We start from the raw sequence: 27,931 nt of genomic DNA, 5'->3' as shown, positions 1-27,931 counted from the left end.
ATCAGGGATTGCTATTTACCTCACATGCACATTGTTCAAAATCTCTGCCCTTCATTAACATAGCAAAGAGATTAATTTTTTTAGTTAATCGTGTGAGTTAACTGTGATTAATAGACAGCCCTAAAAAATAAGCAATCGCAATTAATCACACTGTTAAACAATAGAATACCAATTGAAATGTATTAAATATTTGTGATATTTTTCTACATTTTTAAATATATTGATTTCAATTAAAACACAGTATACAAAGTCTACAATGCTCACTTTATATTACTTTTTATTACAAATACTTGCACTGTAAAAATGGCAAACAAAAGAAATAGTATTTTTCACTTCATCTCATAGAAGTACTGTAGTGCAATATCTTTATTGTGTAAATGCAACTTACAAATGTAGCTTGTTTTGTTTTTGAGTGCAGTTATATAACAAAAAAATGTAAAACTTTAGAGCCTACAAGTCCTCTCAGTCCTACTTCTTGTTCAGCCAATCGCTAAGACAAACAAGTTTGTTTACGTTTACAGGAGATAATGCTGCTCGCTTCTTATTTACAATGTCACCTGAAACTGAGAACAGACATTCACATGGCACTTTTGTAGCTGGCATTGCAAGGTATTTACTTACCAGATATGCTAAACATTCATATGCCCCCTCATGCTTTGGCCACCATTCCAGAGGACATATTGATGATGCTCATTAAAAAAGAATGCATTAATTACATTTCTGACTGAACTCCGTGGGGGAGAATTGTATTCTGTTTTACACACATTCTGCCATATAGTTCATGTTTTAGCAGTCTCTGAAGATGACCCAGCACATGTTGTTCATTTTAAGAACACTTTCTCTGCAGATTTGACAAAACACAAAAAAGGTACCAGTGTGAGATTTCTAAAGATAGCTACAGCACTCGACTCAAGGTTTTAAAATCTGAAGTGCCTTCCAAAATCTGAGAGGGATAAGGTGTAGAGAAGGCTTAACAAGTCTTAAATGAGCAATACTTAGATGCAGAACCTACAGAACCCGAACCACCAATAAAGAAAAGCAACCATTCTATTGGTGGCATCTGTCTCACATGATGAAAATGAACATGTGTTGGTCCGCACTGCTTTGGATGGTCATCAAGCAGAACCAATCATCTACATGTCCTCTGGAATGTTGGTTGAAGCATGAAGGGACATATGAATCTTTCCTGCATCTAGCACATAAGTATCTTGTAATGCCAGCTACAACAATGCCATGCAAACACCTGTTCTCACTTTCAGGTGACATTGTAAACAAGAAGCAGGGAGCATTATCTCCTGCAAATGTAAACAAACTTGTTTGTCTGAGCGATTGGCTGAACAAGAAGTAGTATACTGTGTTTTAATCTATAGGCCCTAAAGATTAACATTGTTTTAGTTTTGAATGCAGTTATTTTTTGTGCTTAATTCTACACTTGTAAGTTTAACTTTCATGATAAAGATATTGCACTACAGTAGTTGTATTAGGTGAATTGAAAAGTACTATTTCTTTTGTTTTTAACAATGCAAATATTTGTGATAAAAATAAATATAAAGTGAGCACTGTAGACTTTGTATTCTGTGTTGTAATTGAAATCAATATATTAAAAATGTAGAAAATATTCAAAACTATTTAAATAAATGATATTCTATTGTTTAAAAGTGCGATTAATTGAGGTTAGTTTTTTTAATCACTTGACAGCTCTACTTTTTTATTATTAAGAGGTTATATTCTAAGAGAAATGTTATGGCTTATTATTCTAAACATCGATATCTATAATGTATTGCTTTTTGACTTTACTCTTTAAAAAAAAAAGAAATGACAGTTAATGAGTATTAAGATTCAAAACATAAGAGAAAAAGATATTTAATCCTCAAAACACCCCATGAGAGCTGATGGGTAAGAACTATTATTTCCATTTTATAGATGGAGAAAATAAGCCAAAAAGGTTAAGTGACTTTCCCAAGGCTGTGCATAGAAGCAGTGGCAGAGTCATAATCAGAACCAAAAATGGCTCTTGGTCCTTTGCTTATTCCAGTAGAACTCACTGCTTTACTTGTAATGGTAAATGCCTAATAGCATTTAAAGCAGTGAGTTCTACTGGAATAAGCAAAGGACCAAGAGCCATTTTTGGTTCTGATTATGACTCTGCCACTGCTTCTATACACAGCCTTGGGAAAGTCACTTAACCTTTAAAATTCTACAAACAGATCCAGAATAACACATGAGTTGAGAGCTTTACTGTAAGGAAACAATTAAGAAAAAAAATCTTCAAAATTTTGCTCTCCTGTTAAATATTTCTGACATCCCAAATTTTGCCTCTGTAATCTTAAAGAAGTAGGAATAGAATATATTGACACACTTAAACCAACTCTTTCAGATCCCAGACTTGGAGTCATTCAAGAAAATACAAAAACTTTTTTTATAACTAACCCTATTTACAACACAGCCAGTCAAACTGATAGCAATCAACATGTAACTTGGAGGACGTAATAATAATCTGCAAACAGATGGATAGAAAAGACTCATTGTATAATTTTATGTAGCAATAAATGATGCTGAAATCGGTAAGTTATTATATTTAAAACTAAAATGGATGTTGTTATTTGTATCGAGGCAGCATCTAGACATGCCAGCTAATATCAGAGCACCATTGTGCTAGGTCCTGTACATATACATAGAAAGAAAGAGTCTCAGTACTGAAGAGCTTACAGTGTAGACAAGTCAGAAAAAGTGTGATTGAAAGGAAGTATTATTACCTTCATTTTACATATGGGGAATTGAGACACAGAGAGGTTAAGTGTTTGCACAGTGCCTGGCAAAATGAGTTCCTGGTTTGAGTCTTTGAGCTCTTTTGTAGTAGAAATAAATGTTAATAGACTTGCTCAGGGACACATAGGTAGTCTGTAACGAAGCCAGGAATTGAATCCAGTTCTTCTGAGTTCCAGCCCAGTACTTTAACCACCAGACCATCCCTCATAGCTTTGAAAGAAGAGCACCTACGCAGACAGGATTAAAAATGTCTACATCAGCTACTTTCCATTGAAATTCTGTCTGCAATGTTATCATGCATTTCTTTTATACTCCAGTAATGACCAATGAAACTAACTTAAACAGCCCCAATCTCTGGCAGAGAGGATATGGACAAATGACCACAGAACCAAATGTTTTCGTCATTTAAGTTTAATGAAAAAAAGCCATATACATTGATAAAAATCTTAATCTGTTATATTTTGGGTGTTATCCTCTCAAACCTTAGAAACACCAAAGAATTTTTCTTGTTCAGAATATTAACACCAGTCAAAGAAATATAGCACCATATTATGATGCATGAAAGAAACTCCTACACTTGAGATTTAACTGAAAATCACCCATGATATACATGATATGGAACAAATCACCTCTCTAATCAGACATTCCCAAGATCAGTTCAAAGAGGGCTGTATATTAGCTGATACTATATTTACTTTCCAACATATAAGAAGTAGAGGCAAACTATGCCCTGTGTTAAAATCACAGTGCACTGCACTGAAAATAATATGATCTTTTCATCTATAGTGATATCCATACAAAATGACTATCCCAATTGTCCACCTACCTACTTACACCAAGCATAATTTCTGCAATATCTGATTGTGTGGCTACCCATACATAAAAATGCTACTACAAACAGATAAATGTTTAATCAAAAATATGCTTTCTTGCATGGATAAAACAATATTGCGCTGTAATCTGCATTTCAAACTATATCAAATCTATGCAAAAATATATTATTCTGAGTACCTATGTATCTCTAAATGCCTTTGAAAACACAAATAAATAATATATTAAAAATAAGAGAGGAATGAAGTAAGAGAGGGAGTCACGAGTGAGAGGAAATTATTTTCAAACCCAGTACAGTGTATTTTGAAAGTGGAATCTATAGCTTGGTGTCCCAATCCTTCATTGCCTTTTTTCTCAGGAGTAAAGTTTGATTCTCCAACTCTTCTAATCCAGTATTTCAGTGCAGTAGATTCTTTAAAGTGTGAGGTCTTTGGCACAGGATGGATATTGCATATTGCAGCAACTCAGCTTTGTGTGTTGTTTCCACAAGTGACTAGGGACAGAGGAAAGATACAGACAAAGCAGAAATGACTGATTGATCTGTGCCAAAAAGGAATATGGGATAAGAACTGCTATGGGAAGGCAAGCAAAGAGTTATTGTCTAGCTAAGGCAGCATTATATGTTGGCAGAAATGTTCCGCCGCCCTGAGACAGCCATACTCAGAGCCTTAATTTGTAATAACCGCTCAGACCATAAGCCAAAGACTGTTTGGGCACCATTGCTTTAGATAGATTCAGTAAAGGCTTATAAGATTGTCAGAATGACAAAACCACTTAAGCATTAAGACACTGTCAAATCTACAGCTCCTCCAAGAACAACTAAATCTAATGTTAAAGGTGCTTACCTCATACATTATGACCACACAGTACACTTGAAACATTATTTTCATTAGTAGTAAAGGATGGATTTTATTCTCTTAAAAGAGGGCCATAAACAAAATATTCTGACATTTTACCAATATAAAGACTATAATTTAGTGTGTTTTGGTGACTAACTGTAAGGACTTTGCCTTACTAGTGCCTCACAATATACATAATTGCTCCCCTGACAGAGGCTCCTCTGAGCATGCTCCTCCCATTGTTGCCCCTTTGAAACACCCACTGCCATATATACTGCCCTTCATGAGACACCCACAACACTCCAACACCCAACATTCCTGTAAGTGCTGCTCCCCTGTGAGACACTAAGGGGGAGCGGGGGCAGGGCTCTTTGCCCAATTTTTCCATCACATTGTTCTCCTTTACTAAAGGAAACAAAAGAAGAGAAAGAAAAGGCCTCAAGTGGCTCATCTAATCAATTAACGTACTTATCCAGCCCCCATCAGGATAAAATGAGAAAGCCTCCCATGTATTGATCTGGACACCATGGCAAATGAGGACAAACACAGCAATGGTTAAGCTGCAGGCTGCAGCTTAATAAATTTAACACAGTGGAGGTGCTACCCACACTGTCATCCATACTCTTACATACCAGGCATTATAAATGGTTCCAGTACTCCTACTATATAACCTATAACTCAGAATTGACTATCTAAGCCTTAGCTCACTCATCCGAGTCCTGTTTCTCACCCTCCCCAATGAGGGGTCTCATATCACTCATTGTTTTATCCTTTTAACTGCACTGAAAACCAGCTACATGTTGTGATGAACTACCCTCCTTATTCAGTACTACCACTAATTACTAAATTGATTCCTGTTTAACTTAACTATGCCTCCAGGATGCCATGAGAAAGGCAAATAACTCCCCAGGCTTATGCCAACTTGGACCCATGAGAAGAAAAAAATCCTTCCTGGCCTCAAAACAGCCCTGAAGCTACCAATACCCGGTAGGGAGTGGGACTGCTGAAACAGAATGAGAGGAGTCTCCACATAACCCAGACTAGGGTTTAATTCAATGCAAGAGGAGGACAAGGGACCACTCAGTTTCCTCTCCACCAGTGAGAGACTCTGGAAGGGAAATGGCCATTCCTGTATCCCAGCAGCATATGCTTTCCTCCCCTGTTCAATGGGGGTTGCCCCAGTTACCACAAGCCCCATCAAGTGGCCCATCTGTTAAGATGGGTGGTGTCACTTCAAGGTAGAAATAACAACAAGTTCTCTGTTTCTCTCCTTGTCTTGCCTCCTTCCCACTCTGTAGGCAAACTAGCTTGTTTAGATTATGGATATGTGCATTTATGTGCACATGTATGAACTTATCTCCCCACCACACACACGGAGAAAGGAAAGGAATTGGAGTGAGTCTTCACTAACCTAATCCTACCCTCTTTCCCCTGCTAAATACAAGCAGCAAACGGGTGGTCTTTCACAGATGATTTTCATTGTCATCAGAGCAGCTGTGTGGGAACCACCCCATATAACCTGATTATTCTCCCCGGAAAGAGATATTAAAGGCCTCTGTCTTTCAGCCATTGCAGAGGAGACACTCCCCGTGCCCCAACCCCCGCATAACATTCTCACAAAACTAAGTGATTGGGCAACAAAATGACAAATGAAATTTTATGTGGATAAATGTAAAGTAATGCACATTGGAAAAAATAACTCCAACTATACATACAATATGATGGGGGCTAATTTAGCTACAACTAATCAGGAAAGAGATCTTGGAGTCATCATGGATAATTCTCTGAAGACAGCCACACAGTGAGCAGGGAAGTCAAAAAAATAAAGAGGATGTTAGGAATAATTCAAAAAGGGACAGAAAATAAGATGGAGAATATCTTATTGCCCTATATAAATCTATGGGACGCCCATAATCTTAAATACTGTGTACAGATGTGGTCTCCTCATCTCAAAAAAGATATATACTAGCATTAGAAAAGGTTCAGAAAAGGGCAATTAAAATGATTAGGGGTTTGGAACAGATCCCATATGAGGAGAGATTAAAGAGGCTAGGACTTTTCAGCTTGGAAAAGAGGAGACTAAGAGGGATATCATGGAGGTATATAAAATCATGAGTGGTGTGGAGAAAGTGAATAAGGAAAAGTTATTTACTAGTTCCCATAATATAAGAACTAGGGGCCACCAAATGAAATTGATGGGCAGTAGGTTTAAAACAAATAAAAGGAAGTTCTCCACACAGCGCACAGTCAACCTGTGAAATTCCTTGCCTGAGGAGGCTGTGAAGGCTAGGACTATAACAGGGTTTAAAAGAGAACTAGATAAATTCATGGAGGTTAAGTCCATTAATGGCTACTAGCCAGGATTGGTAAGGAATGGTGTCCCTAGCCTCTGTTTGTTAGAGGGTGGAGATGGATAGCAGGAGAGAGATCACTTGCTCACTACCTGTTAGGTTCATTCCCTCTGGGACACCTGGCATTGGTCACTGTCGGTAGACAGGATACTAGGCTGGATGGACCTTTGGTCTGACCCAGCATGGCCATTCTTATGTTCTTATGAACCTCTTTTGCTAGAAGTCTGTAAGCCCCATTTTGAATTAAACCTAACTAACCTGAAAAATATATTATTTCATGTGAATAAGAACAGACAAGAAAATACTTGTATTAGACGTTTTCTTTTTTTGACTAGATGGAAGAACGCTATTCCAGAAGGAGTGCTCAGTGTTGCAATGTATAAATAGCTCTGAGTGCATAACAATAGCTCTGTCTCTGTGCTGTGAGTGAGGTGCCAGTGAAGTGCTTACTTCTTTATACATGATCAGCTCCCTAAAATTATAATAATTATAATGATTTCTAATGCTTTAATGCCCAAAATATATTAGGGGCTGTACAAACAGAAGAGTATGCAGTTCCTTCCCAGAAGTGTTTATAATTTAAATAAACAATACAGACAACCACAGACAAATGTACATGTAAAATGTCTGAGGTGATGTTAGATACACATCTGAGTCGTTAACTTTCTTCTCCCTAGCCTTGAGCATTCCGTCCCTCCCTCTTCTCCTTTGCCCACGTCCTTCTCTGTCCAAGAGCTTGATCGCATTGTGGCCACCTTCCACCCCACGGTATAGATTCGGTGTTATGAGCCTGGGAAGAAAAAAGGTGGCCATGTTAATGACGGTGTCAGCAGCTAGAGGCCGCTCTCATGGCCTCCCCTGCCATCGCTTGCAGCTCCTGAAGGGGGATTGGATGGTCTTTCCTCTGCTGGGTTATGATCTGAGTTAGCTTTATAAAGTACCTTGTAAACGACTAAACTGTATCAAAACTAATGTAATGGGTGTTTTTAAAAAAGCTTTTTTAAAACTCTGTTATCTAAACACAGACAATATCATTAAATCTAAAATGAAAGCGGAGTCATTGTAAAATAAGCAGTTAGGGTTGTTCAGTGAGAATGTGAATTAATAAAGCAGTTTTATTATTTTGCCACTGAAGGATTAAATAATGACTAGGAAAGAATTCTTAATTATTTTTTAAAACTTTGGTGATACATCGTCAGAACTGCTCATTCATTCTCAGTGAATGTATATTGGTAACACTGTAACTGCTGCCCTTTTTAGAAGGGGGGAAAGCTAACTATTGTCTCCTGTTGATCACAAGATGTGCATACAAGTTTGGAAAAAACATTCCATCAAATAATGTGACATCTTATTTTTGACAAACTGAGCAAGAGAATCAAATCTATTTTGGCATTAATTTTTGAGTGAAAGGTAAATTATTTAGGTTTTTAGCTCTTTTTAAAGAAATTGCATTGTATCCTTCTTTTCATTCCCTCCCCCACTTCCTACTCATTTTCCTTCTTCTTTCCTTTCTATTTGTCCTGAACTACCTCCTGTAAGTGAACAAAGCTCTTCTGCTAGAATAACTGCAGAAAGTTTATGTCTACACTTTGCTCCCAAACTGAACTGAGAGAAAGCGTGTAGGAGTCTACCATTGTAAACAAGTAAAACACAAATACTGGGAAAGTTACTGTAAGGTCAAGACTCAAGAGCCTTGCTGGCTTGTGGGGAAAGGAGAGGGCTTGTGAAAATAAAACTCCCACTGAGGGAGGGAAAATGAAGCAAAGCGAATAAAGTCTATAGATGCTTTTAATACCCTAATAAACAGTTCCACAGCCTCATTTTCTTTGCTTTATGGTACTATTTTCTTCTTTCATCTAAACATTATAAGTGTAAATTGGACTTTTTTCTGCCTCTGCTGAAGGGACTAAGAAGCTGAAACAGTGTCCTTATTGCTGGCAATGTTTGAAAAACTCTGAGCCAGTGAGAAGTGAAGTATTGTATTAGCCTATCAGAGCAAGATTTGCCTATATTGAAAAATAGTCATGGAGGCTGAGCTTCCCAAAGGATCCAAATACAGTTATGTTCTCTCCTTATATTAAATTCCATTAGGAGTTGTATGCCTATACCCTTAACCTTCTTTGAGGATCACAACTAGAATGATTTTGCAAATCACTGCCCTCTTATTAGCTGAAGATTGGTGTCTGCTAATCACATTTAGCTGTGGAATTGCCACAAGCCCTGGGCAGCTGAACAGGAATTGAATTGGTCTCTGATTCTTCCCTTGTTCCAGACCTTTACCTGGTGCAAGTTACTTCCCCCTTTGCGCTAGCTCAGCTCAAGTGAGTATTCAGTATAGGAATTTATATACTATCGTCATTGATACCACTTAGTGATGATTATGAAAATCAGACACTTGTGACCAAAGTACAAAGAATTGAATAATTGGGGAAATGGTCACAGTTATGTACCAATAATTATAGTCCATTGATTCTCTGAGACAATTCTGTTTCAGCACAATACATAATAATATTAATATATATCTTCAACCTGCTGTTAATATTTAAAGGTATAAAGTATCGTATGTCTGACAGAATCATAGAGACACAAGGTGGGTGAGGTAATATCTTTTATTGGACCAACTTCTGTTGGCAAGAGACACAAGCCTTTAAGCTACATGGAGCTCTTCCTCAGGACTTTTTGCCCACAACAATGTGAAACTTTGTGGGGTTGCCTGGTTCTGTCTCTCTCTCTTATAAATAAACATTCCAATTAATTATTGGTCACGAAGTGGGAGAATTCTAATTTGCAGTTTATAGCACGGAAAAGGAGGTATAAATCTTATGTATTAGGCACATTGTTAAACAGTGTAAAAGGAAACCAGGAGAAAAATACAGGGCTTTGAACAAGCCATTTTAAGTACAATACAAACGTTAAGGCATTAAGCAGGTGTGGTATCCAACCAGATATGTTAAGGCCATCTTTGGATCTATGTAGCTTTTACATCTCAAGGAAATATTTTCTTTACCTTGTCCACAAAAAAGGCAGCAGAGAAGACAGACATCCTTAAGGCCACTGATACTGAAGATACTAGATTGTTTCATTGCTTAACTGTGGACCAAAGAGAGAGAGGGTTGAGCTGGGCCAGGATCTAATTTGCATAATTACATACTGTATAAAGCATAATTACATACTGTATATAGCATACGTATTTGTATAAAATATGAATGTACTTGATTGTTGCTTTACTCAAGCAAAAGGTTGCAGAAGTGTAAGGGTCTGATCTTCCAGACCCTTCAGGGAATGTGAGTTACCCTCAGAATGCTAGCCAAGCATACAATCAGTCAAACTGATTAGAGGTATACTTCACTCACTTCTGCTCGAGTCTGACAGGTCCCTCTTCAGTGAGTTCTTTTTGTGGTTCAGTTAAACATTCTAACTCATAGAACTTAGAGGCAGAAATGTCACATTTCTTATCAGTTCTGAAAACTTTAATCTGATAATACCTAGTGGCTAGATTCTTCTTTCAAGGTTTCAGAGTACTATGAGGTTATAGAATGCCTAGAAATTAAAAAGTTTATACGATGTGCCATGAGAATTATTTAGTCATTTTATTAACATAGCTTTTACTTTTAAATGAATTATAGTAAATTATGGACGACGGACAAAACTGATGTTATAAAAGAAGGACTGGCATTCTCCCCAAAAGATGATACCTGCTTTGCACTTGAAACTAGAGGAAAGGCAAAGTGATCCTCCTTTGCTTTTTTTGAAATAAGTCTAGGAGAGGTCAGAGCTACATTTCCCTCTATACCTAATTATTATTTCTGTTACCTCTCTCTTCTCCATCCATAATTGGTTCAGTTCAAGTTAACTTATCAGGATTATCCCATCACAGGAATTATGATCAAAATATGCTTTTCAAAATTTGCTTTTACATTGGAAAATTAAATTTTATTTTAGTATGCCACAAGTGCACCTCCACTCAGTTCCGTTCCATCAGTTAACTGGGTCATATTCTGTTTTATGACACCGGTGTAAATTAAGAGTAACTCTACTGATTTCATATAAATTACTTTGGATTTATGTTGCTATTAATGAGAGCAGAATTTGGCCCAACTATATTCATAAACTCACAGAGCCAAATCTGTCCATTCAAAAATTTGCCTACTTCACTTGAAAATATGGGTGGATCTCTGCAGACTGCATGATTCTGCTCTTTGATATTTCATGCAACTGACTGTGCCCGGGATTTTCTGATTTGTACTTCTCTCAAGCATGACTAGCCATGGCCTCAGCCTCATCCTGGTAGCACTAGCCTTTCTAGTGCCTGTGCTATTCTGCTGTTTTGAGTTGGCTCCTGCACAGAGCCTGAGGGAGGGAAGTCTCCATGTGCTCTCTCCACTCCTCTGAGTGCACCCACACAGAGCCAACCACAGACTGACTGTAGTTTTACCTGCAAATTCCTCTCTCTCTGTTCTAATCTGGTATTTTTAATCCTTCACTTTGGTTTTCTTCTCCCTACTCCGTTAAAACTCTTTCTCCATCTCCCTCCCAAATGCTCTCCCCATTTCTCTGAAATTGTCTTTCCTTTTACCTTCCTGTATATCAATCCCTAGCCCTCCTCTCTTTCCACCATGATTTCCACCACTCTATCGATGTTTCCCACACCTTCAGGGGCAGATTTACCATGAAACACATAGTGCCCTAGCTTGGGGCCCCCCAACAACAGGGGGCCTCAGGGTTGGGTACTGGGCAGCTCAACACCAGCGCACCCCCTGCAGGGGGTCTGCTTCACGGTAAGGGCTCTGCAGTGGTAGAAACTGTACGGAAACAGGGAGATCAGGGAGAGAGGCTCACCCACAGCCTCAAGGGAGCGGGCAGGAGGTGCGGACGGCAGGAGCACTGTGAATGCAGGCCAGAGGACTCAGGAGGCGCACAGGGCAGCTGGGCAGCTGGCCAGAGAGAAACAGCACTTTGAAGGGGAAACCGCCGCTTCTCTCTGGCTGCATGGCTGCTCCTGCTCCTCCTGAGTCCTCCAGCCCATGCTCACAGGGCCTGATTCAGAAAGGGGGCTGGGCTTTAGGGATTGCAACCCAGGGCTCCGGGGCCCACTTAGCAGCCTCTAAAGCCCTTGCATTCCCTGAGCCCCCTCCTGCACCCTAACTCCTGTCCAGAACCCCCATCCCTAGCCTGTTCCTGCACCCTGACTCCCACCTGGACCCTGCACCCCCACCCCACTCCCACACCCCAACTTCCTCCCAGACCCTGCACCCCAACCCTGAGCCTCCTCCTGCACCCATAACTCCCCCAAGATCCCCTATCCCCAGCCTGTTCCTGCACCCTAACACCCTCCCAGACCCTGCATCACCAACCCTGAGCCCTAGGAGGAGAATGCAGGAAAAAAGAAAAACGGGGGGGAAGGGGAGAGAGAATGCTCCCCCCCTGTGGTGGGGGAGCAGGAAAAAAATGAAGCTGAGCACAAGGCCCCACTAACTCTAAATCTGCCACTGTTCACCTTTGTTCTCACTCAATATCTCTCTCCTTTTTTCTCCCCTCCCCTTTCAGGTCTCTTTCCACTTTTTCTTTCCATACTCTCTCTCTCTCTCTCTCTCTTCCCTCCTCCTTCATCCCCTCACAGATTTCTGTCCTGTTCCCCTCTCCCTTGGTATCCGTAGATAGGATCCTAACTGTAAAGCTTCTTATCTGTCCACAAGGTGAGGTGAGATTAAAGATTTAACAGTGTGTCTTCATGCTGATAGCCAGTGCTGGTATTGGCTGAACCAGGAAACATCTGTGGGGCCAGTGCAGGGGTGTTATGTGACAACACTGCTTTGGAGACAGCTGAAAGGGAGATCACTTGGCCTCCTTTCTTCTCTCACTCAAAAATGGGATCCTAACTGCAGGACTTTTCAGGGCAGTTGACTAGAATTGCCCTTAGGTGTGAACTGAGAATAGACCCCCAAAAATACCAGGCCCTATCTCTGATGTGTAGCACATCCTTAGTGGCCAGCCTTGCTTGCCAAAACTTTCTGGAGATACTTTCCATTCCTCTGCCTCTTCAAAGCATAATATTATGTAATACAAAATTAGAATAAAAGAAGAGTCTAATGAAATTATTTCAAATGTATTCAGTAAAGGCTGTCATGGGGGAGTTGTGTTACATTTATCCTGACAACCCATACTACTCCTCCTCGTCTTCACATGGCAATCACAGGACTCTGATGCCAACTTACCAACTGGCTTCTTTGCAGTTGCCTGAGAATTCTTTAGAACACTGGCTCCATTTATGAGCGCTAAAGTGATGTGAGGGTTATTTATATATAAAGCACGGGGGACCGTGGCTGGTTCTGATGGATCAGCCAGTGTTGGGGTGGTGGTGGGCGTAGACTTTTAGCTCCCATTCTCCTGGGCTAAAACCACTCATTGCCCCTCTTTCTCCCCACCCCCTGCAAAAAGGTTTCAAGTGTTAACATGGTGAGAAGTTGATGATGGAGAGAAGAGAGATTAGGTAGAAAGGCAGGCGGGTGAAGGGTATGGAGCACAGGGCTGGGAGCTGGCAGACCCCTGGTCTGCCGCTGACGCAATGTGTCCTTGGACAGGTCACTTCCTCTCTGTACCTCAGTTTCTCCATCTGTAGTGGAAGTGTGATGTCTCCCTCGTTGGGGCAGAAGGTGGAGCTTATGGTGATTTATGTGGGGAGAGGGGTAGCTCAGTGGTTTGAGCATGGGCCTGCTAAACCCAGGGTTGTGAGTTCAATCATTGAGGGGGCCACTTAGGAATCTGGGGCAAAAATCAGTACTTGGTCCTGCTAGTGAAAGCAGGGGGCTGGACTTGATGACCTTTCAAGATCCCTTCCAGTTCTAGGAGATAGGTATATCTCCAATAATTATTATTATAAGCATTTAGGGTTATGCTGAAGTCAGATAATCGGACTCTGCAAATGGATTCCCTGTAGAGATTCTTCAGGAGTTCTCCATGTATGGTGTCTATGTACTTACCTACCTTCTGCTCACCCTCCTCATCACTGTAGTATCCAGATACATCCCAGGTCAATTAGATTTCCATGCTGAGGTCACTAGAGGATTTTGTGGAGTCTTTTGCTCCTCTCTGTTCCCTGTTTATAGGATGCTCTCCGTGGTGTGTTTAAAAGAAGACTATTTCCACATGTATGGAGGTTACATAAAAAAGAAATTACTCTATGGGCCCCCCTACATCCTTGCATCCTTGTCAGAATTGTGTAGATCATTTTCTTTATCTTTGCTATATGATCAGATCTCTATATTTCTCATGCACACATCACCATAGTATCTAAGCAGTATTTTCCTTGCTTCACACCTTCTACTCATTCAGTCTCCATTCTTCTAGGCAATGGTTATAAATCCATCAACTACTCTGCTCCATAGGCACAGATGGATTACTTGAGTGACATGAGACATTTCCTCTCCTATCAAGACTAAGCATACTGCCTATACAGTGCTCCCAACTCTGGTAGGGGTAACAATCATAGAACTGGAAGGGACCTGAGAGGTCATCTGGTCTAGTACCCTGAACTCAAGGCAGGACTAAGTATTATCTAGACCATCCCTGACAGGTGTTTATCCAACCTGCTCCTAAAAATTCCCAATGATGGAAATTCCACAACCTCCCTAGGCAATTTATTCCAGTGCTTAACCACCCTGACAGTTGGGAAGTTTTTCCTAGTCCAACCTAAAACCTCCCTTGCCACAATTTAAGGCTATTGCTTCTTGTCCTATCCTCAGAGGTTAAGAACAACAATTTTTCTCCCTCCTCCTTGTAACAAGCTTTTATGTACTTGAAAACTCTTATCATGTGCCCTCTCAGTCTTCTCTTCTCCAAACTAAACAAACCCAATTTTTTTCAATCTTCCCTCATAGGTCATGTTTTCTAGACCTTTAATAATTTTTGTTGCTCTTCACAGGACTTTCTCCAATTTGATCACATCTTTTCTTAAATGTGGCGCCCAGAACTGGACACAGTACTCCAGTTGAGGCCTAATCAGCGCGGATTAGAGCAGAATAATTTCTTCTCGTGTCTTGCTTACAATACTCCTAATACATCCCAGAATGTTGTTTGCTTTTTTTGCAACAGCGTTACACTGTTGACTCATATTTAGCTTGTGATTCACTGTGATCCCTAGATCCCTTTCTGCAGTACTCCTTCCTAAGCAGTCATTTCATATTTTGTATGTGTGTGACTGATTGTTCCTTCCAGGGACAGCTCTATCGTTTTTGCTGCCTCAAGCAGTGGGGAAAAAAAAGCCACGAATGGTGGCACTTCAGCGGCAGCAATTCAGAGGCAGGGACCCAACGCCAAAGAGCTGGACATGCCATCCCTTTCTATCAGCCACCCCAAGCACCTGCTTGCTGAGCTGGAGCTGGGAGCCGGGCCCTAGTTCCTTCCTAACTGGAGTGCTTTGCATTTGTCCTTATTGAATTTTATCCTATTTACTTCAGACCATTTCTGCAGATCATTTTGAATTTTAATCCTATCCTTCAAAGCACTTGCAACCCCTCCCAGCTTGGTATCGTCCGCAAACTTTATAAATTTATAACTTTGTGCCATTATCTAAATCATTGATGAAGATATTGAACAGAACTGATCCCTGTGGGATCCCACTCATTATGCCCTGCTAGCATGACTGTGAACCACTGATAACTACTCTCTGGGAACGATTTTCCAGCCAGTTATGCACCCACCTTATAGTAGCTCCATCTAGGTTGTATTTCCCTAGTTTGTTTATGAGAAGGTCATGCGAGAAAGTAGTGAAAGTCTTACTAAAGTCAAGATATACCACATCTACCACTTTCTCCCCTATCCACAAGGCTTGTTACCCTGTCAAAGAAAGCTATCAAGTTGGTTTGACATGATTTGTTCTTGACAAATCCATGCTGACTGTTACTTATCACCTCTTTATCTTCTAGGTGTTTGCAAATTGATTTTGTAATTATTTACTCCATTATCTTTCCGGGTACAGAAGTTAAGCTGACTAGTCTGTAATTTCCTTTTTATAGATGGGCACTATATTTACCCTCTTCCAGTCTTCTGGAATGTTTTCCTTCTTCCATGACTTTTCAAAGATAATTGCAAATGGCTCCAATATCTCCTCAGTCAGCTCCTTGAGTATTCTAGGATGCATTTCATCAGGCCCTGGTGATTTGAAGAAATCCAACTTGTCTAAGTAATTTTTTACTTATGTCCCTATTTTAGACTCTGATCCCACCTCATTTTCACTGGCACTCACTATGTTAGACTTCCAATTGCCACCAACCTTCTTGGTGAAAACCAAAACAAAGAAGTCATTAAGCACCTCTGCCATTTCCACATTTTCTGTTATTGTCTTTCCCCCCTCATTGAGTAACAAGCTTGGCCTTCCTCTTGCTTCTAATGTATTTGTAGAATGTTTTCTTGTTACTCTCTATGTCCCTAGCTAGTTTGATCTTGTTTTGTGCCTTAGTCTTTCTAATATTGTGTAGGGACAAAATTAGAATTGGACTTTGAACTTTGGACTCTGATTCTATATATGACAAAGCACCACTAATAAGCCGTCTCTGCCTCTGTTTTGTTTTTGTTTTTTAAATCATACTAGTTTTATTGCTGTGCTCATTCCAGTAAGCATTTTACCAATGCAACCTGTGCACGTAACGTGACAGCAAAATGGGTATGCTCCTCACTGCACTCTGAAAATACCTAGTCTGTCTCTTGTACATTTGGAAATATTGCACACATCCTGTTATTTGTTACACTGTCTCCTACATTCCGCATCTCTCCCATTCGATTTTCTCATCCAGGTGCATAATTTTTAGATTGTCGGGACAAGAACTCTCTGTATGTCTGTACAGTGTCCAAAAATATGAGGCCTCAACTTTCTTGGCGCTGCTACAATATAAATTTTAAATAAATAAATTAGGAGATTTTTTTTCTATAACAACTCTCAAATTTGGATCACAAGAAAAATAATTTTGAAGTTTTGATAGTGACTTTGATAGTTAATTTCTGTGCTTACACTAAATGAAAATTTGTATTAAGAGCACAAAGATAGATACCTTGGAAAGGTTTGAGTTTCAGAATGTACTAGAGCTGTGTGCCCTGTCATGAAAGATTAAATCGCTGGAAAATTTTAAAATTTCCTTTGGAAAATTCAGAACTTCAATGAGCAAGTAAGTTTTAATTAAACAAATTCCTTTTGTGATAATAAAGTAAGTGGCAGTGAAAAGCTTGATTTGGTCTTATATGACAATATATTCTGATTTCTGACATGTGTAGCCGTTTAAGTTAAGTCCATATATCAGCAAATCCTCCAAATGCAAATGAAGCCCCTATCATCAGAAAATAGAAAATACTAGATAAAATCCATGTTGTGATATACCACATGTACATTCATTCTTTTAAAAGGTAATATAGCAAATAAAAATTGAGAGGATTTGTTGGGAAAAAGCCTTCTAAAATTATAAAATTAGCAGTTAGTGATTAATGTCTTCACACTAAGTATTATTGGCACTTTTACTATTCATCTCTTCTCAGTACATTTTAAATGTATCAAATTATCTATCTAGACCTTATAGTGTGCTCATCACCATGGCACCTGAGTACCTAAATTAGATCTTTTTTTTTTTATTGGTTAATGCAAAACTAGCAAAATAGAAATAGACAAACCCTCTGTTTTTGTTTTGAATTTTACCTTTGTTTTACTGCTTCAAAATTATAAAGTGTGATCAGTGTGCTGTCACAGGACAAATAATTGAAAAACAGAAACATGGGGAAATTTAAGGAGGAGAAAGAGGAAAGGTAAACACTCATGAAATCAATATATGTGGAAAAGAAGATTACTGAACATAAATTACATCAAATATCTTTAGTACAAAAAAAATGCTTCTGAATAACAACAATCTCCCTGCTTCTCAGATTTAAACAATTTCCTTAATTAGACACTAGATAGCTGCATGTGAGACACCTACATAAATGGCTTGATTCAGCTTGGTTGGTGCAGGCAGAGGCAAATAAAATCCCGAAGCCAGAGAGGGGGAAGGTGAGAGCCAGCGCATCACAGAGCAGGTATATAATTGTTTGTATTTAGTATTTTAGGACAGAGCATGAGTCCAGAGCTGTAAAAGTTATACAGCTTCAGACCTGATCCAGAGACCATGGAACTCAATGAAACTCTTTCCATTGATTGCAATGGGTCTGGTTATAATGTTCATAGAGGATGTTGTAAAGAATGTTATAAAGAGTTTACAGTTTAAAAGCCAGACTTAGACAATTATCTCTGGTAAGACAAGTAGTATTTGCACTGTCACCTTCCTTTAGCCATTATGCTGGGGATGGCAACTTTAAATTGTGACACAGGAGTTCTGGCAGCAGTTTCTGCTCCAAGGATGACAATGTCATCTCCTGGCCACCCTGGCTTCTCCGCAGTCAGTGTCACCCACTTTAGAGGCTGTGCTGGCTGGCTGCAGGCCACCCTAATGTAGGGGGTTGGATTTGTAGTTGCCTTGCAATGCCAGAAACCCCTGTCCGGTGAACTTGCTGCTGCTGAGGTCCCTGCAGAAGCCAGCAGAATCCAGGGTTAAAGCTAGTCCTGAGAGCATGTATATTCATTCTCTGCTTCAACATAAATAGATGTTTCCAGCTATCTGAGGAGTGCCATCTTGTGGAAATTTCTATTGATCCATATAAGAGTAGTTTGTTTCTAGCCTATACTGTAATTGGATATTTAAACAAGTAATGCCTATTCTATTCTGCACCTGACATACACACATAACGATTTTCCATCCTGATTAACAAATTTAAAATAAAATACTAAATCTGTATTTTTTTTTTAAAAAAAGATAATGTTTCTAAATGTAATAAAACAAATTCCATGACAGTAGGAATGATTATTTTATAATGAAGCTAATTGATTCATTATGATTTTAAAAATATATATTTTGGACAGAAAATATTTGACCAACTCTGTCTAGTTAATGTTACATAGCAGGTGAAAATCCTGTCCTTATTGAAGTAAATGGAAAAACTCCCCCTTTGACTTCCATAGGTCAGAATTTCACCCAGCATGTTAAAGGAAGGTTGTCAGATCTTGGTCATATTTTCTGTGTAATGCTGATTCCTTAGGGTGACTACCAAAAGTTCTTTGGATTCCCAGCTTCTGTCATAGAATAGCCATCATCAGGTACAGAACAGACAGAACAAACTTGATATGTTAATAATTATTATTACTGGAAGCCTAAACCTTGGCAAAACCTTTTAAGGCCCTTCCTTTGATTAATCTTCTGTAGTCTTAAAATAATGTAAAACCCAGAAGTTGTTCCTTAGAGCCCTTTAGAACAAAAATATCAACATTTAATAGCTATATTCCACATACTTTCATCTTAGCACCTTCTCCCATGCCATTCCTTGCACATGAAATTCTCCCCATTTGCCTCTCTCTCCCTATTCAAAACATTCTTAAAAGACATTTCTGAAGACCAAGCCACCAAGAATAGAAAACGTACTTTAAAAAACAAACAAAATGCACCACCTAGAGTTTGTGGTCCTTCCCCTGTGTATCATCTGTCTTTTGACTATATGCTCTTTTAGGGCTCAATCCTGCATCCCTCATTCATTCTAGTAGTTCGTGCTATCTGGGAAGATACTGCAGAAAAAGCACTTGGAAACATTAGTTGGTATAAACACTAGTTGGTATTGGGCAAAATAAAAATATGAGACAACTGTCATAGAAGGGAGATGCCTGATGTGGTGCAGGTGGGTGACAGGAAGGTGAACATAAGAGCAAAAGGGCTCTCTGAAAAGATGCCATCTATGCCTCTTAACCAGCAGCATCAAATTAAATGTACAAGAGTTTCAGTAACTTTGTTGCTGTTGGCTGTGCTTCTATTTCTGTTCCCAAGGAAACAGGTGGTGAATTGCCACAAACATAAGAGGATTGCAAGTTTTAAAACTCGCAATCCTCTTATGTTTGTGGCAATTCACCACCTGTTTCCATGGGAACAGAAATAGAAGCACAGCCAACAGCAACAAAGTTACTGAAACTCTTGTACATTTAATTTGATGCTGCTGGTTAAGAGGCATAGATGGCATCTTCTCAGAGAGCCCTAATATATGTGTGTGTATATGTGTGTATATGTGTGTATATATATATATATATATATATATATATATATATATATATATATATATATATATATATATATATATATATATATATATATATATATATATAAATAAAGCTTTTGGGTTTAGTTCCCACTTCCAAATGTTGCATTTAGCTCAAATGCAAATGTCTGGAAGAGCTCCTCTCCTCCTATGGGCCAAATCCCCTCTTAAAATTCATTTATTTCATGAATCTTTCCAATACTGAATATCCACAGAGAGTGTTTCTACTTATTCTTGTGCTTAAATTGTACCATGCCTGCCCGACTTAGACTATAAGCAATAGAGGCAGGGATCCAGTCTTTTCTATTATTTATTATTTGTATTACTATTACACCTAGTAGCTCTAATCAGGGATCAGGACCCCTTGTGCTAGGGGTTGTAGAAACAGAACAAAAAGATGGTCCCTGCCCCAAAGAGCTTGCAATTTAAGTATAATACGTGAGATAACAAATGGACACAGACAGACAGACAAGAGTACAAGGAAACAATGAACAATCTTGATCAGCATAATATGCTGTGATCTTAGCTCACCAGCAGCTTAACCATTGTCAAGTTTTTTGTAGGTATCACAGTAAAGGAGAGTTTTAAGGAGAGATGTGAAGGAAGATAAAGAGGTAGCTTTGTGAATGTTTATGGGGAACTCCTCCCAAGTGTGAGGGGCAGCATGGGAGAAAGCATGAAGGTGCCTGTTTGAAAAGGTAACAGCAAGACAGTGGACACTGACCTGGGCTGATTAGGGGTGGGAGCTGACCTTTCAATAGTGAATGAGAGATGATTTTTTCAAACCCTAGTACTTTTATTGACTTTTAGACAAAGGGGAAAAAAAGGAAGAATAACATGCCAGTGTGGGAGAAAGGCAACACATACAGAAATTGCGTATAAATCACACATGGCACAAACACAAGTGATTAACTGCTTTAACAAAGAAACTTGTCTCCAGTATAATGTCAGATCCATATGAAATGTTGTTCTACAATGACCCACTAGTGATCTTCTAAAGACATTCAGGGTGTGCTACAATCTTATAGTAATGTTATTTAAACGAGGGAGGGAAAGACATTCTGTTGCAGAATAGGCCACAGTCTCTCCACAAATTAGTTGGGGGCAGGGTTGGGAGGGATCGGAAGCCCAGCAAGTAGAGTGGTACTGAGATGTAATACAGTTCCTGAATGAGGTATATATTAAAATATGAGGATTTTGGTTCTCCTCTCCAGAGGTTTCAGGGGAATAGAAATGGCTGGCTTTAAGAATCTTAATGTTAATTTTCAATAAGCCTTGAAGCTCTGGGAAAGATCCAGAAGACTGGAAGAAAACCAATAGTAGTGCCAGTTTTTAAAAAAAGGGTACATGGGATGACCCAGGTGATTGTAGTTCTGTCAGACTGACAATGATCCTGGGCAAGATAATGGAGTGGCTGTTGCAGGACTTGATTAATAAAAAATTAAAGGAGGTAATGCAAATCAATTTGAGTTTATGGAAGATAAATCCTGTCTAAATAGATATCTTTTTTGATGAGATTACAGATTTGGTTGTAAAGGTAATAGGGCTGATGTAATTAACTTCTGTAAGACATTTGAAGTGGTGCAACACAAGATTTTAATTAAAAAACTAGAACAATATAAAATTGACATGGCACACATTAGATGGATTAAAAACTGGCAAAGTGATTGATCTCAAAATGTAATTGTAAGCAGGGAATCATCCACTAGTGGGTATGTTTCTAGTGGGGTTCCACAGAGATTGGTTTTTGGCCCTACACTAGTAAGCATTTTTATTAATGAGCTGGAAGAAAATATTAAATTATCACTGATAGGGTTGCAAATGCCACAAAAATTGGAGGAGTGGTAAATAATGAAGAGGACAGGTCACTGATCTGGATCATTTGGTAAACCGGGCCTAAGCAAACAATATGTGTTTTAATATGGCTAAATGTAAATGTATACACCTAGGAACAAAGAATGTAGGCCATAGTTACAAGATGGGGGAGTCTATCCTGGAAAGCAGTTACTCTGAAAAAGATTTGAGGGTTGTGGTGGATAATCAGCTGAACATGAGGTCCCAATGTGATACTGTGGCTAGAAGAGCTAATGCAATCCTTGGATGCATAACAGGGGAATCTTGAGTAGGAGCAGAGAGGTTATTTTGCCTCCGTATTTGGCACTTGTGCTACTGCTGCTGCAATATTTGCCCAGTTGTGGTACCCACAGTTCAAAAAGGATGTTGATAAACTGGAGAGGATTCAGGGAAAAGCCACAGGAATGATTAAAAGATTAGAAAACTTGTTTTATAGTGATAGACTCAAAGAGCTCAATCTATTTACTTCACAAAGAGAAGGTTAAGGGGTGACTTTATTAGCGTCTATAAATATCTACGGGGGAACGAATATTTAAGAATGGGTTTTTCAGTCTTGTAGAAAAAAGTATGACATGATCCACTGGAAACAAGGCATACATTTTTGACAGTGAGGGTAATTAACCCTTGGAACATTTTACCAAGGCTCCTGGTGGATTCTCCATCATTGACAGCAGTTAAATCAGGATTGGATTTTTGACTAAAAGATATCGTCTAGGAATTATTTTGGGGAAGGTCTATAGTCTGTGTCAGACAGGAGGTCAAACAAGATTATCACAGTGGTTCCTTCTGGTCTTGGAATCTATGACTCTATGAATCTTGTCTCGCAGAGCTTTCCCAGAATTATGCCCCAGAAGATAAAGGGGCAGTTCCTCAGCTGATGTAAATTATCATAACTCCATCGATTTAAGTGGAGCTATGACAATTTGCACTGGCTGAGGATCAGCCCAAAAGTCTTTTGCATCACAGATCACCTGGAGTTTTGCTAGGAGTAATATGGCTGTCATACTCCTGCCTCTTTGTGATCCCATCCAAGCGATACACAATCTTTTCACCAAGGGACAGTGTTGTCTTATGCTATTGACTATTGAGAAGGGTTCAAATAGTTCTTCTTTATCCAATGTCACTGCTTTGAAGATAAAACATTTGCAGAATAGTGAATACATTCCAAATCTGTTTTTTATTAATTCATGACATTTTCAAACTAGCAACATTAATTAAATGCATGAGATCAAGTTCATATGACAATAGTAATACCAAGAATTTACCATTAAAGATCTCAAAGCACTTCACAAAGGTAAATGTTCTTATTTACATTTTACAGATGGGGGAACTATGGAATAGAAATGTTAAGTGATTTGCCCAATGTCACACAGCAAATAAATGGCAGAGCAGGGGATAGATGATAAATATTCAGTCCCCCAGTCCTGTGCCCTATCCACTACAATAACTCTATTCTGTAAACTTTCTTAAATGTAAGCAAAAAGTAAAGCAATGCAAAAATAAGAGATAATATATTTTGAGTTTATTCATTCTAAATCTTTAAAAAAGAGAAAATATAATCATTTTATTTCATAGGATTTTGAACTAAACAATGAGATGAAAATGAATGTTCTAAATTTGCTGGAAGAAGTTTTGAGAGATCCAGACCTTCTACCACAAGAAAGAAAAGCCACAGCAAACATACTGAGGTAAAGATGTTTAAATGAATTTAATTTAATTGTAAGCCATATTATGAAAAACAAAGAAATCAGTAGCTTGCTATAACACAGTGTCTTTATTTTTGAAAGATCACAAAGTGCTTAACAATTGAAATACAAACCGTATACAGGGATAACATTACATCTACCAATGAAATGCAGCCATCTCTGGGAAAAAATGTGGCAATTGTTTAGCAGCATATACCAGCGTTGCACAGGAATCAAAGAATATTTTAACAAGTAGAAACTGTAAGAAGATTGAGGAGAATTTAGGTGTGCATAACGTAATTATCCAATTTGGTGAAAACTATTGTGTGATTTTTGTTAATGACAACAAGCAGTCCGGACATGAGATTTACGATTCATCCAGAAACATACACCATCAGCAGCACATAACAAATACCATGCAGGGCATCAGTTCTGTATTCATTTAGAGAGGAGGATGCTGCCTACTGTAAATAATCAACACCATTTCTTAAAGTATCTAGATGTTCCTTGAAGGTCTTCTGTCCAAATGATGAGCAGCTCAACCTGCTTAGTTTGTGAAACTGGCAGCCTAATGTGATATGAAAGATTAAATAAAAGAGATGTTACTTATACGTTATGATATGCTGATAGCCATGACTAAAGTTACTTGGGTGGATTATAGGAGTAAATGCCTGGTTAACTAATTGCCATAAAATAAAAGGCATAAGAGTTTCTGCAGACGGATAAAATTGAGTGAAATTAAAAAGCTAGACTGTATTGTAATGTCAGAGGAAAGACAACTGGCTTTGCATATACATATTAATATGTGTAATTTCAATCAATCAGTGTGGTGGGAATGACATACATTTTATAAGAAAGTAGCTGATATCTATGTACGTTTTGTTAAATTAGTAAGGAAGAATTAAGAGTAGAAAATCAGAGAAGTAAGATAAGAAAAATGGAACAATCAAGGACATGCCTCAGCAGCTTCTTAGAGGTCTTGAATATTCTGCCAGAAGGTCAATAGATGTACAATAAATATATGCTTGAATTCTCTGAGAACGTAAGACAAATTTCAACATCAGATATTTGTGTGAAAAGGAACAGGTCAGAAAATGAGTGAGAAGTTGACTTGGTGGATAAAAACTGATTGAAGGGCAAGAATAGTATCTTAAGAAATAGGTCTTTTAAGATGAGAATTTGTTACTGCATGTTAGTAAGGCCTCAGTTCATTTTTTCACATAAAAAAACATGAACAATCTAGTATAATATATTGTGTATATATAACACGTAGTATTACTGAAAATAAGAATTGCACAGGTGTTAATTATTCTTGCTTAGATGAAGCTTAAGAAAGAAGGATGTAACCAATTATGGTACAATAGGTTTTAATAATGCATCTATGAGCAAAGAATACAAAGGAGACCAAGATGCTGGGAAAGAGATCTGAAGTTACTTTGAAATCCTTAAAGATCTCAGCCAAATATAGGCCTGAGGGAGAACAGAATGAAGTGCTATTGACAGAGAAATGGGATAAACTTGTACATTGAAGACATATATACCTATCAAGTTGATACATAAAGCATTGGTTGTTCCTTCCAAAAAGAACAATAGCAAAGGCGATGCTGAAACTATTTGTGAACGAATTCCTCCCTTTCCAACGTTGTTCTATTGCTCCTTTAGACTGCATTTATTTACTTGTCTATGTGCCTTTCTATGACACTTACTGATGCAGCTTCTGTCTGAGCACCTCACATCAATTAATGAATAGAGCTGATAAAAAAAACATCATTAAACATTTTTTTATGAAAAATGGTTTTTGTCCATAATGAATGTTTATGAAAAGTTTTTGTTCTGGTAGACATGTTCCAGTTTTTCAACAACAAAAAATGAAAACCAAAACATCTTAGTTTTCAAAAACTGAAATATTTTTGGCCTTTTTAATAGGAAAAAAGGGGTCAGGAAAGAGAAAAAAGAGAAAGGAATAGCAGGACCAAAAACCAAAATATTTTGTGGAATAAACATTTTATTGAAAAATTCCACAAAGAATTTGAACAAAACAAAAATTCTTCATTTTTTTTGTAGAAAATACATAGCATTTATTGAGCATCTCTATTAATTAATTTATCCTCACAGCAGCCTCCTGAGCTAGGGGAGTGTTATCACTCCCATTTTACATGTGGGGAACCAAAACGTAGATTAAGTAATTTATATAGGGAGCCTGTCACAGAGCCAGGAAAAGATTCAGATTGCCTGAGTTCCAGTCCACTGCCAAAACTGCAGAGCCAGCATCCCTCTCCTTTCTGTACCTGTAGTCCACCTTTACCTGGTCCTATCAGATCTTTCAAACAGTCAGCCTGGGTCACACCTTTGCTGGAAGACTTTCATGTAGTGTTGATGGTTCAGTATATATCATTATTCCCTCTGGGAGAATAATGTACTAATGACCCAGTGTGGTTTCAAAGGATACTGTGTGCTGTGCATTCTTTCAAACGAGGTATGAAATCAAGGTCCTGAGTAATTATGGTTATTAAAAATCCTGTGTTACTTTTCACAAGAATAGTAAGGGTACTAATTCTACTTGCCCTGGTCAATTCCTACACTTGTGTTTACATGTGCCTAATTACATTCTTCCAGTAGTTTGAATAGAATAAGATGCTCTTAGTTTCCTCTATAGTGTCACTGTTCTGTGTTGTTGAATAGTTGCTGAACAGTTCATTCTATAGATGACTTTATTTCATCAGCGGCTGAAATTATTCCTGTCCACAGCCTAAATATGTGTTTATTATATATGCATAGTACTTTAGAAACTTTCAGGATGAAAATTGTTGCATAAATGTAAGATTATCATGTTCATAATTTAAATTGGTATTCCACTACAATCAGTAGAATGCCGGGATGCAAGTAAAAGGTGCTGTCACCTAAAATGTAGCAGTCCCATAAGATCTTGTACTGCACAAGCAGCTACAAAGGAGATGTGCATTTGCTAGACTTACATGGAGGATTTTAGTAACAATCAGCTGGTTAAGAGAAAGTCATTCTTCAAGATTTTATACTTCTGAATAGCCTCAGCAATCCCATGAAACAGAGTATTAGAGCAGTTCTGATTTTGCTCAAAAATCATTGTCAGGAAAAACATGTGTCATACATCTTAACTCAGACAGATGAAGTCTGACTCCTAATTCACCTGAAGAAAATAGGTTTCTGGGTCTTAGGAGCAGTTTCTAAGACTCAAAAAAGAAAAAAAAAAAAAAAAAAAAAGTACAGCAGTTACATCCAGAGTAGCATTCTCTAAAATGCTATGTGGTAACTGAGAAGAGAAAATAAAAGCTGACTAACTAATCAAGAGATATTTCCTTTTCTGAAGACTTATGTTTGCCTAGCTGTTGTCATCTGCTAATGAAACAAGGATGATCGTTCTATCACGTATCTACAAGCCTAGATTTGTAGGTTTCCAGGCCTAAAGTGTACACGTGCAAAAGTTCAAGTGCTCTGCTCCTGATGGTAAGATTGTGGGCATGCACTTTTTTTTGACCTACTTCTATTCTGCACTAGCAATAACACATGAGCTTGAGTACTGCCAGTATAACACCTGACTCTTGAGAAATAACCTGTTCAATGAACCAAAGCTCAGAACCCTCTGAAAAGCTCTGACCAGGGGGAGTTGCAGTGACTTTTCTTTGAGCTATTGAATGTTCCATGTGAGATCATCTACAGAGCTGTGTCCCCACCTTCAGCTGCTGCAATAGCATGATGGGGCTCCCTCTGGTTCTTCAATTTGTCATCTTGTTGGTTGAATCAGAATTGGAACTGGTTCCAGGCCTTTCTTCATAAGCTCGACCACAGGATTCCCAGAAATCAATAATCAGAAATCAATAGTGTCATGTCATGAGGATTTGGATGGTCTGATAGAGTGAAGAGAGCCTCTGACTGAATACTGCCACAATTTTCATTGGGATCAAGAACCAACAGAAGAAAAAGAGGAGATGGCACCATCGTTCCCTGGATTCCCATTCTTCCTCTAAAATTCAAATTGTCTTAGTGCTGATAGATTCAAATGTTCCCTGTGCTAACAATTAAATTATTGCTTGTGCTGTGAAAGAAGGACTAGTGCTGCGTAAGGGTTTCTCTTCCCTTGAGATCACTGTTCCACACTGATGCCATTCCTATTCCATGCCTCCTTCTGGCAGCAGTTCAAGGAGAAGTTTCTTTGCACTCCTCCCCCCATCTGAAGGAGTGTTCTTTCTGTTCTTAGTCTCTGAACACTACAATTCTTGTGACAATGACAACTGAGGTTAAGATTCTTGTAACTAAGAAAATAGATGAGTTTCAGGCCTTAATGGCAGACCCTCCTTAGTTGTGTCAGGATAAGGTGGTATTATGTCCTTATTCTAAACTCATCCCTGTAGTGATCACTGGTTTTCATCTGAATCAGACTACTAATTTATTTGTTTTCTACCATTCACTACCA

General features: G+C 38.5%; 1 protein-coding gene across 3 annotated transcripts in view; it reads left to right on the top strand.

Moving 5' to 3' along the window:
- The window catches only part of RASGRF2 (Ras protein specific guanine nucleotide releasing factor 2), a 201,709-nt gene that overhangs the window by 155,760 nt on the left and 18,018 nt on the right, over window positions 1-27,931 (top strand). For all 3 annotated transcript variants that reach the window (XM_030567354.1, XM_030567353.1, XM_030567355.1), the window contains exon 19: window positions 23,372-23,484. In XM_030567354.1, the coding sequence (XP_030423214.1) occupies window positions 23,372-23,484 (113 nt within the window). The remainder of the gene's footprint in view (window positions 1-23,371; window positions 23,485-27,931) is intronic.

Source organism: Gopherus evgoodei, chromosome 6 (assembly GCF_007399415.2).
Source record: "Gopherus evgoodei ecotype Sinaloan lineage chromosome 6, rGopEvg1_v1.p, whole genome shotgun sequence".
Classification (NCBI taxonomy): domain Eukaryota; kingdom Metazoa; phylum Chordata; order Testudines; family Testudinidae; genus Gopherus; species Gopherus evgoodei.
Note: the sequence above shows the minus strand (reverse complement) of the source record. Positions and strands in the feature narration are given on the sequence as shown.